We start from the raw sequence: 12,203 nt of genomic DNA on the forward strand, positions 1-12,203 counted from the left end.
TTTCAGAAATAAAAAAATATTCTTTATATATAACTGCAGATTGAAAAAAAATTTTTTTGCAGTAACTAAAATGATATTTCTATCATTTTTGCTACCAACGTACCTGAAATATAAAAAACCATGACTTTAAAACCTGAACATGTACTGAAGCGTGATTTTTGTGTGTGTGTGTGTGTGTGTGTACCGTTACACTCCTACTATTTATTGAAGTCTGTGAATGTAACTTGACAAAATGTGAACAGGTTCAAGTGGTTTCTCAAGGCACTGTAGCGCAGATGTAATTTTTCGAGGAAACACAATTCAATTCAAAACAAGGGGTTACATCTCATGGTGCACTGGACCTATTTGCCAAATATTCATAATTTGTATACTTTTGGCTCGAAAGATTGGAACACTATTCAAAACGACCCGAATGTTATAACACTTTTGCACAAACTTTATGCACATAGAAGAAAAGTAGACTTTTTTTCTTTTTTTTTTACAATATTTCACTAAATATATTTACATGACATACAATTTGCCATCAGTGCAATACATAGGAATGTTGCATATTTACCAAATGTTAGACTCTTTCCTTTATGAAGAAAAATAATTCCAATGATTAAAGTCGAAATAACCAATGTGTAAAATAACATGTGCAACTTTTATAGTTTCAAAAAGCTTCACAGAAAATTAACAAAAATAATACATTTTCGTACCACCCTATCAACAATCAAATATCAAGCCTTGGGAAACAAAAAACAAAAAAAATTGTAATAGATCACATGTTACATGAATGCCTTCATACGTGTAATGAATTGCTCTGGTACAAACATGTAATATAACTTTGGCAGTTTATCAGGAACAAAGTTGTTGGAAAAAACATACGAAACAATAACAAAGTGTAAGCAATGTCGTGTTAAGCTTGCCTTCCAAAGCTCATGTTCACAGTGGTCGTTCAGGAAGGCTGGAAGCAAAAAAAATAAATAAAATAAAGATCACCAGAAAAACACAAAACAAAACGCTAAAAGAAAAATGAAAATCCACTCTTTAATGCTAAGACTATTCGCACTGGAGGCTCTCGGCAACGTTGTCACGGTTATAAAATTACAAACATCTACAAGGGTTTACATAGCAGTCATCGCCATTTAAAAAAAAAAAAAAAACACAACAAAAGAAAAACACACACACAGTCTGACTTCAGGTTGACGTGAAATACAAACAGTTTAGAAAGGCGAGGGAAGAGGACCCTGCTCGGCGGTCGCTGTGGAATCATGGGAAGGACATGATTGAGAAGAAGACATGCACAACATGTGCAGAGTGGAAGAACGGGAAGCCCAAAAAACCCCCCAAAAAAATACAAATTTCAAATGTAAAAATTAAAGCCAAGGGTGTGAAATCAAGACGTCTGCAACAATCAAAACGCCACACGGTCAAAAAATTACACCGGACAAAATAACCGAGCAAATTTCAAACATACGAACTTCACCATAATTCATATATGTTAATTTTGTTGTTTTTGTTTTGTTTTGTTTGTTTTTTTTTCCACTGGTTTGGCACTTTATTGGAACAAATCTCTGCTCAAAAAGACTAAATGTTGTACAAAAGGTATCCATGTCTCATTACAATAACTCGTAGAATATAGTACTTAATAGTGAGCATACGGTAAGTAAACACTTGTACATACTTTTAGTTTTTAAAATGAACATTCCAACAGATGTTTTTACGCACATGCACAAAAAACAAACAAACACGACTCTCGCTCTCGCTGCTTCGCCACTTTTGGGCCCGCTTCCCTTCTCTTTGGACGAACTCGTTCTGATGCCGCATCTGGCATCTATCCCGAACAACCACGCTCTCCCTGTGCTCCCCCTCCGCATCTATCCGATCTGAAGACGACACGACTCTTAATACTGCATTTTTTTTTGTTGTTGTTGTTGCTGTTTTGTTTTTTGTTCTTTTTGTGTTTTTTTGCCTCGTTTACTCCGGACTATGACACTTCCTCCGCTGACCGGGTGTCCGTCTTGAGACGCACAAACTCTTTGGCCACCTCGTCGTTGGTCCTTTGAGAGAGTATCCTCATGATGGTGAGGCCCGTTTCGTCCATGGTGATGCTCTTTACCAGCGGGTAGCAGGCCGAGCAGCTGCCCTGTTCCGCCAGCTCCCGGAGCGGGATGACCGTCATGCCGATGATGCGGTCCTCGCGGGCAAAGCAGTAATCCTTCACCGAGACGTGGAGCTCGTAGACCTCCGGACCGTGTTCGTTACTCAGAATACTGAAAGAGATGAGCAGATCGCAGAGGGGTTCAATCAGAGTGGAGGGTAAAATGCCCAAAAATTGAGAGAGGCGCCACTTCAACATGGTTTCACTCAAGTAGAAGTAAAATAAAAAGAAGAGTAAACGGGAGCAGGAAATGGGTGTTAAATTTGGGAAAGATTATCGGGATGAAGTAACTGACCGGATTTGTTCATCGTCTTTTTCCCTTATTGAGTTTTAAGATGGCATACGGACTTCATTTATCAAAATCAAGACTTTCAAAAAAAAAAAGTAAAAACAAGCCATCCAAAGAAATGACTCAAGTAATGAAGTATTTGGTAAAAAGGCGACTCGAGCAACTGATCAAAACATGAATCATTTCACGTTTAAAGATGACCTCGTCAGACGAACCAAAATATAAAGCTACATTGTTTTTTATTTAATTCACCAATTACTGGATACAAAAAAAAATAGACTAGGAAACAGAGGTATTAATCTACAAAATAACAATAATAGAACGAAAACAAAAACGAAAGAAAGAAATAAAGTAAAGGAGGCATACATTTAAATAAATACATTTAATACAAAGACAGACCAATACAAGTGGTGTCACAACAAAAGTGGAGCTATGTTATGAACGTATGCAGGTTAGGAAACTATTTCTCCCTTTAATCTCAACTGTGACTTTCTGATTTGCATCACGCTTATTATTTTCCTTTTCACCGGTATTAATTTGTTTATATTTGACTGGCATTCCTTGTTTTTCATAAATCTGATATTTCAAAAAGGAGTGGGGAGGGAAGGCAGATAAAACAACAACATCAACAAAAGACATGCCGGAGTAATAAGAATAAATAAGTAAATAAATCAAGGATAACTAAATCACACATTTTGTGATCTTATTTGTAGCCGTAATTGATCTGATTGGGATTTCTGTAGCTGAGACGCGTTCAACAAATGCCCAATTCTGCAAACATTGCCCCTTTTGATGGGCGTTTTAAAGCAGCACTATAAATGAAATTTGTGTTTTTATTTCATGAATTAATACAATAAACTGAAACAAACAAGCAAAAAAAAAAAAAAAAACTCATTCATTGATACTTCAGAATTGGTGGAAGGAATCAATGTAGGTCCAAAATGTCCAGTAATTACGCTGACATAATAAAACAAAATGTTCCTGGAAATTTGAAATTAATGTAAGGAAGTCATAGCGAATGTTGTATGGCTGCTTTTAATATAAAACACATTGACAGACAATAAGAAACACATACAATCTATTGTGCAATCCAATCAGATGCAGAGGTTAAAGTCTTCACTTTTATGCACATCAATGCTTATGATAAAGTAAATACCAACATGTGTTAGATTTACCAATTGATCTTTTTTTTAATCCGATTACTAAAATATTTGTTTACAACAGCCCTAACTGAATGAGAAGGTTATGAGTGCACTGAGCTAAAAAAATAAAAAAGAGCATGAAACAGAAAGTGATTAGCCTTTTTAGTCTCCAGATTTACAAGTAATTTGAGGATTTTTGGTATGTGCTGAAGACGACTGGTGTAAAAAATGTAAACGTTGACAACAATACAGCGGTAAGTTTTGGTTGTGGTTGTTTTGGGAGGTTTTTTCTTACCAGTTTGTGACATGCAGTAAATTCTGGCTTATTGAATCGTGATTTTACGTCGGCTGGCTCAGCTTTTTGTTTTGCTGGCTCCATTTGAGGACAGCAGTCCTCTTCAAATAGCCAGTACTTAAAATTTGTTGCTGTTGTTTAAAGCAGAAACACATAAGGGACTTCTAAATAATTAGGATACTCGTTAAACCTTAAGTTAGATCATCCCAGCGAGGAAATAAAAGGACAGGTGGAAACAGCTAAACGAACTCTTCAATCGTTTGACTTACAGCTACATCATATTTAAACAAAATGAAAAACCCTTACAAGCGACGTTTTGTGAAACCCAAACAGAGCTTGATACTCACTACTGGAATGTTTCATTGTACTTTGGCGACCAGTTGTTGTTCTTGGTCTTGGTGCTAAATTTGCGCTTCTTGTCAGCAAGGTGTGGACCAATGGCGTTGACCTCCACAAACGGCCGGAACATGGCGTTGGTCTGCCACATGAGGTTGTTTATGCCAACCACTGAAACGCAGAAATAATTGTAGAAACATAAAAAAAAAAAAAAAAAAAAAAAACACAAGAGTGGTGACTTTAAAAATCCGATATTTTTCCAATAACTGAATGTACCATGGTGGGAGTGATTGCTGAGAAAAGGAGGGTCGAAGTTGGATTTTTTTTTTTCCAGTATCATTGTAGTGGTTTTAAGATGAAGACAAAAGAACAATGGAAATGTAAGCTGCTGTTTAAAATGTATTTCTAAAACATGTCAAATCATACAGTTTATTCAGGTGATAAGAATAAAAACTGTAAACCAACAATAGAAAAAAGCATAAGCTTAGCAAACATGCTCTGTTTACCCGTTTGAGTTTTCTATTCTTTTTCTTATTGTACATGATAGATTAAAAAATATATATATTTCTGTTCTTGTATCACTAACAAGTAAAACAGCAGCTAGAAATTTAATAATTTTGTCCTGTTTTAAAAATGGTAGATCTGCAGCTCGATATCGCTTCTTCTTCTGATGTGGAGTAAAACAAATTATGACAGTTCCTATCAGGAGAGCTTAATTTATTTTATTTTATTTTTTGCAGGAATTATGCTTTCATAGTTTTGTACAACGTAAAAATATGGTGTCAGCTAATGTCAGAGTACGTAGGTCAAAGACGTACAAAATCTGGAGAAGTAAAATTGCTCACAAAATGCAGATTGTTGCATCTCTCGAATAGTGACTTCAGCAATATGCAGTTACGATACATGACGAAGACAAGTTGATAAACTGAAATTTGGACATTTTTGTCAATCACAACTAGACACCATGTAATGCACACAACAATAACAAGGCAGCTCCTAAAACAGCAATATAATTTTTCACTCAGTACACCGTGCAAGTATGTTCCCACGGTAATGATACTGGTATTTAAGTGTCATCAAACACGCCTTTATGAGCAAACACTGAAATTCACGTAACAGGAATCAAACATTGAAAATATGAAGAAATATTTAGTAGCCAACACATTTTAGAATCTGTCTTAACAAACCTTTCGGATTTGAAGACAGCTGACTTTTAACTGCTGTAAATGAAGCTGAGTTGGAGATAAAATCGAACACCAACAGGCAAAAAACTAACAACGCCGTCGTCGTCATCTTGGTTGAGTGCGTAAACATTTATTACGTGACGCTTCAGACTGTGTTCCGACGAGGTCCGTCAGAATATCAAATTGTTAAACTGACGGCAGAAGAAGTCATATCATGATTGGAGTCGTCTACATTTAATTGCAACAACCCCAACAGTTGTTCAAATGTTTCAAATAAGTACTGCTGTCCTAGCATTGTGACGAAACACGCAGTCTTATGAAGGTTAAGCTTAATGCAAGCTACCAGGCTGATGTCTGAAACATTTACGGTCTTCAGCGCGATGACTTCAACCTGAAGTGTTTTTCTCCTTCGGTTTTTCCCGGTCGATTGGAGCGGGAGGTGTTCTCTGGATGTGCAGAGAACACTTCTGGTCCAAGCGTGGGAGGAAGCTTACCCTTAACGCTGATTTTGTGTTCTCCTGTGCCAGGGTGAGAGATGAGAGTCACTTGCATTGACACCTCCCCCACGGATCCATTGGATGACTGACCTGGAGACACACCAAAAACAGCAGCGGGAACATTGGAGGGAGGCATGAAGAAAACCGGAGTGGAACGGCGGGGAAGAGAGGCGGAGAGGAGACGCCAGCAAACAATCCAAACCTGTGGGTGAAGCTTTTCTTTTTCCAACATTTTTTTTTATTTTTTATAAATATCTACAGATGAGATATCCAGAAATACCTCCTGAGAGCTGCGTATAAACACCTCTCCATGTCGAAGCAGAAAGATTATAACGTGAAGGATGGGACTAGATTATACACCAATCGCAAAAGAACAACAAACACTGCCAGGCTTTGACTGCAGGTAAAACAAAAACAGAGAGAAAAAGAACAACAAAAAAACAGAACTGAACCGTAACGTGTTTGGTTTGAGAAGGAATGGAACAGCAGATGGAAAACACGAGATAAACTAAACAAATATAATATCCCACGTCAAGAAATGACCACAGGAATATAAATGATCTTTACTGTACGGTGCTGGATAAAAACGTTTTCTTTGGAGCTACTTTCAGATTTTGCTATATTTCAGTGGTACACTTCAATGTATTTTATGCAACAGATAAAAGATAGAAAATTCATGCAACAGATAAACACAAAGTAGAACATAATTTGAAAAGGAAGGAAAGTCATTGTTTTTCCAAATTATTCTGAAAATGGGATTTATCTGCATTCAGCCTCATTTTACCCCTAATAACTTGTGAGGAGCAACCTATGGGGCCCACAAGTCAACAGAATTAGGCTGTTTGTATTTTAGTCTTGATAAAGAAGGAATACATTTTGGGAGAAATGCAACACAAAGCTAGCTTTTATCTCCTCATTTTACTACTGCTTAATCAATCACACAGACATGGAGAGATTATCTCACTTCTGCAAATCTACTGCAGCGTTGCCAATTATAAGGGTCAGTTACTTTTATTTTGCCCTAAAACACTCCTAAAAAAAACACTTTATGGGACCAGAAAAAAACTGCATTTTCTTAGAAAAAGGAGATACTTAATCGAGGTTGTTTTGTGTTTTTTGTTTGTTCTTCAGTTAAGCCGTCATGAAAGAAAATGTATACATCATTTAAAGTTTTAGACGGAAAACAAGTTGTACAAAATAAATGTTGAAAAATCAAACTAAAAGCACTTTGTCATGAGGCCTACTGACAGAAAAAGTTTGATTTTTCTGTCACTAACACTAACCCCAATTTTGGCCAATGTTAAAAAGAGCTAATTGCTCAGTCTAAACAACGACATGCTGCTGACAGACCTCTGACCTGACCTAGGAGGCAGGATCAGAAGTCATTAGAGAAGCTAAACTTGCTTCACCTGAATGCAAAACATCTCCATCATGAGGAATAGCGGTGGCAGCGTCATGCTTTACGATGGATATGTTCTTCTAGAGGCAGCACAACACACCCGGTCACACCTCAGTGACAGTTTGATCAAAGACGGACGGACAATCACGAGGAATTTCTATGTAATTTGCGGCAGCTCCGCCCATTTTATCTGTGGGCGGGTGAGAAAAAAAGAAGAAAAAATAACTACTGTAACTACAAATTTTGGTTAAAAGGTTCCAAGTACTGTTTAACAGAATACCAGATAATTTAATAAATAAGCAGACGGAGTGGGATTAATGTCACACATAAAAAAAATAAAAAAAATAAAAAAGCAAATGTACTTATGGTATGAGAATGAGCCGGGTCAGGAGTTTAACTGAGAAAAAGTGGTAACAGAAAAAAAATAGATAAGTAAAAATGAGCTGTTGATTGGATCTGCATTTTTTTGCACTAATATTATTCCCTCTCCATATTCACAGTTATTAACGTTTGGACTTTTATACCATTCAAGTGAGATGACTGTAAATGAAAGTATTTATATTCCACTTAGGCTTGAAGTGGCTGTTAAACTTCCACCTGAGTAAACGTGCAATTTCACTGATGATTTCGTTTCGTTAATTCAATTTCAAAAATATTAAACTTATGCCTATAGATTCATTACAAATCCATCTAGCTTGTTTACCTCTATTAAAAAAAACAAATTCAGCTGCTTAGAAAACATTAGATTTTGAAGCAAAAATCTCAGCCTCCATAAGCACTCAATGGGTGATGGGGTAGTGAAAATACGAGGCGTTTCATTTCAAAAGTGAGTTTCTGAACGAGACGATCTTTTCATGACGTCCTAATTCGTGGAGACTGTGACACCGCGAGAGCAGCTTTGACAGAACCAGACCAGAAACAACCTGCCGTCGCCGTCGGAGCTCAGGGGCGGGGCCGATTAATGAAAACGGCCGTAAAGCCCCGTCGAGCACACCTCACTACCTGCGGACATCTTTGCTGGACCGCCGCAGATAAAGAGTGACAGCGCGGCGAGAAGTCTGCGACGGGGTCGAAATAGGATGAGAGACGGAGGAGGTGGCGGGAGAGCGGTGGGAGGGGGTGAGTAACGCGGAGCAATCTCAAAATAGCACACGGCGAAAAAGCCGCGCAAACCCAGCCCCATCTGCCAGTCAGGGGAAAGCAGCGTGGCTGGTTGGCCTGCTGGCTGCCTGGCTGGCAGACAAGCCTCCTCCCGCAACCTTTCTGCTTCCTCACCGCCTGCATGCAGAGCGTTCTGCAAGGCTAAGCACACTGAGGCAAGCAGGAGCTGCGAGCTTCGATGCCCCACTGGGCCGCAAGTCCCTCGTGGGGCTATTTGGACACCTGAGGGGATTTCTGCCTTGTTATGCAAAGTTATATCAGGGGGACTTCGGAGGGGGGAGGGCATGTGAAGGCAGAAAAAATGAGGCAAAAATAAATGAGGTCAATGATGAGAAGGAGAAAACAGAAGCACAGGGGATTTTAAGATTTACATCAACGCATTTGTCAAAAAGCAGCTCTTTGAATATTAATATAAAAAAAACATGGAAAAGAGAATGGAATTAAATATCACAAATGACTCTTTTCACAATGGAACAGATGAATGATAAGAAGACGGGAAGGGATGAAAACAAATTCCTAACGATGATACGACATAAACCACAGCTGAGAGCGAAGGGATCGACTGGGCTTGCAGCAATCAATTTCAAACAGCGGAGCTTCAGCTAAAAACAAACGGAGGAAAAATGGTGCCGCTCTCACTCAGACGTTAGAGAGACACGGTGAATAAAAGCCGGCAAAATATTCTCTCGCTGAGCCAGTTCACACTCTAAATATGGATATTTACTATCAGGCGCCAAATGAAAGTATCATCTACACATCACAATCTGTCTTCTGTTTTCACATTCATTCTGCTACTTCCACCATGTTTTATTTCTTTATTTATTTTTATAGTAGTTTCCTTGGCACCTGAATCTAAGCGCAGTGTTTAAACACAATGCAGCAGGGAAGCCGGGCATGTTCCAAAACTTCCATTTAATTTCCTTTATTTAGAGCAGGGGTGTCAAACTCAGTTTTGTTTTGGGCCAAATCGAGATCACGAAGGGCCAGTAGGGCCAGAATGTATTAGAAAAAAAGATTGTTCATAAAACTGCTAAAATATCAATGAATCCTTAGAATGAAATAATATTATTGAACATGTTGTGATTCTTTTTAGTCTTTTTTTTTTTGCAGTAAAAATCAAGAGTGTTTGTGGTAGTAATTTGGAAATATTTGCACATTTGTGCGCTTATGACAATAAATGCAAATGTTTTATACAGATCATAATCTGATATTATTTAAGGCTGATGAAGCTGTTTAGTATAAATAAAACAGTTTTCGACAATTTTTGAGAAAAATCTGTAATAAACTCCCAATTATGCATTAGTGCAAAAAAAAAAAAGTGTGGGGGTTTGTTGATTTTGTCGCAAAGTTCCAAGATCATTCTCGAGAACCTGGAGGGACTGATTGATATAATTTGGCATGAGGCAGATTAAAAACTGCATTGATTTGACTGAAAGCATAATATTCAAGCACACAGTGTTTAGTCTAGAATCTAGGGGACACATAAAAAGCTACGCATTTGACAAAAATGTAATGTTTACTGCTGTTTCATAAGTGGTTACCGTATGATGTCAGGTAAAACGGACCTTGTTCCTGAAAACTGCTACACAAACAAACTCATAGCAGAGGGGGTTTTATCAAAAGACATCGTCCGAATCCTTACCTTGAGAGTTTTGGGTGCATATATATTTTTTAATCAAGGCATCTGTAGGTTGAGTGTAAAGGCTGAGAGCATATTTGAGCGATTTCATGTCAGGGCTCTTTTCCAGGAAGGTTTTCTTCAGTCCATTCCCACCAGCATGGAAGTATTGCTGAAAGACAAGACGAGAGACGCCCATTACGCCGGGCTCTTCAAAGAGAACTCAGGATTTCTTAAAAATAACTTCAGAAAGAAAACCTCTCCAACAGTTTTGCACAGCAGCCAGTTGCAAATGGCCGATAAATAAGACAGGATTATCTGCACAATGTGCATTTTTAAACTCAAGAACCACGCACACACAAAATAAACATTAATAGCTACTTCGCTAGCTAATTACTAAGTATTCGAATCTGAAGCTTCTGCCTGGCTGAAGTGCTTTCTGTGCTGATAAGCGCTGTGGACGGGGATAAACAAAGCTGTGCTCTCTTTTGAAACGATGTCCCCACTCCTATGTGTGAAAAGTGGGCGGACAGATGAAGTCAGACCTTATTAGGAAAGAAAGTTGGGCAGAGAGACAGAACATTTGAACTTGGAGACAAATCTGTGGGGCCTTTCTGTGTTATAGTTTTGCTTAGAACAAGTAATTAAAAGAAAATACAAAAATGTTTCATGTCAACTATTAAAGAAACATAAAGATGAAATAGTGTTGCCTTGTCTATGTTGAAGGTGCAGTGTCACGGGTTTTCCTGCCACAGACTATCATTTTATAGTGCACATGTTTACTATGTCATCTATATTATAAAAATCATGTATGAATCAAACATGGCTTAAAAGAAATTTGACATTACATTTGAAATTGGGTCTCTGTCTCTTTAAGAAAGTCCTGCTTTTTCCAACCCTTTGCCATCACAACATTGTTCCTCTATTAGCCCTTTAACAACATTTTTACCAGCGTTTTACTGAGAAATAGCTCCTATAATGAGCTGTGCATTTCCACCAGGTTTTTGCTAAATGCTGCAGCTAGTCTGAAGGACTTTCTCCAACATGCATGAAAGACTCCAGGCGAAGAAATAACATTATAACTTGATGTAAAGCTCAAAAAAGTTGATTTGACATAACACTATCTCTTTAATCGAAAGACGGGTAAAAGAAGAAAGCTTTGCCGATAAAGGCGCACAAGCAAGAGAGATACTAGCAGCCTGGACAGGAAGGTGAAGAAAACCCTCATTCAATAGTTCTCGGAGCTGGAATCAATGTTCCAGTATCCTGGTGTTTCTGTTCAGCTTTGTTTGCTTTTTGTTTGCAGCTTTGGCTTCAGCAGGACCTCAGCAGAGCCACAAGCTGATTGTCTCCATGCCTCCCCACACTGCTGACCATAAATCAAGCCAAAGGAGCTTCAACCAAGTGTTGGGTGTCTGGAGTGTATGAACAATGAATGTATTTTTATTTTGTGATTATTTTTTTTGTTGTTTTTGTCAAATTTTCTGATGAGCTCAAATTTGAGGTTTTTTTTTCTTTCTTTGCTGAAAGTCACAGTCATTACAACAAACAGTAAACTTGACATTGAAAACTCTGTAAGAAACATACGCTGCACATGAGTTTCACTTTTTGAGCTCCACTGACATGAAATACAATCTGAATTTTGTATTCCCAGACACTGATGTGCAGCTGAAGTCCCACGTCTGCCACAGGCTCTGAGCAGGAAAAAAAAAAAAAAAAAAAAAAAAAAAAAAGCAACGAACCCATGAAGTCAACCTGGCAACCAGCATCTGAGCTGCATCTTTATCACACATGGCAACACCAGTCCAGGCAAGATGTCTGTAAATATTTTATCTCTCTTCCTGCTGTCCTGACGGGGCTCGTGTTATTCCAGCACAGTAGGAGGCGCTGTGTTCTTACCCATGAATGCCTCGTGAGTCATAAAATAAGACCAACATGTTAACTACAAAATGATATGATGTGCAAGGATGAGTCAGAGGAAGGAGGGAAAACATGACTTAGGTTTTAATAGAGACTACTTTGATCCATGTTGGATTATTTCAAAAGATTTTTTTTTTTTTCCGACTTGCTTGTCTGCTTGCATCATATAAATTTGGCTTTTCTGCTTTTAGGTGATGCTATAAAGTTTCACTTGATTTC

The 12,203-nt window shown here is 38.1% G+C and overlaps 1 protein-coding gene across 5 annotated transcripts in view; it reads right to left on the reverse strand.

Annotated features, from left to right (window-relative positions):
• Positions 1–448: 448 nt before the first annotated feature.
• The window catches only part of LOC129369608 (protein unc-13 homolog C), a 128,614-nt gene continuing 116,859 nt past the window's right edge, over positions 449–12,203 (reverse strand). For all 5 annotated transcript variants that reach the window (XM_055045125.1, XM_055045124.1, XM_055045122.1 and 2 more), the window contains 4 exons: positions 10,089–10,236; positions 5,884–5,976; positions 4,217–4,376; positions 449–2,255 (listed from right to left, as the gene is read on the reverse strand). In XM_055045125.1, the coding sequence (XP_054901100.1) occupies positions 1,970–2,255; positions 4,217–4,376; positions 5,884–5,976; positions 10,089–10,236 (687 nt within the window). In that variant the 3' untranslated portion in view covers positions 449–1,969. The remainder of the gene's footprint in view (positions 2,256–4,216; positions 4,377–5,883; positions 5,977–10,088; positions 10,237–12,203) is intronic.

The sequence above is a fragment of the Poeciliopsis prolifica genome, unplaced genomic scaffold, assembly GCF_027474105.1.
Source record: "Poeciliopsis prolifica strain line A6 unplaced genomic scaffold, Auburn_PproV2 SCAFFOLD021, whole genome shotgun sequence".
In the NCBI taxonomy this organism is placed as follows: Eukaryota; Metazoa; Chordata; class Actinopteri; order Cyprinodontiformes; family Poeciliidae; genus Poeciliopsis; species Poeciliopsis prolifica.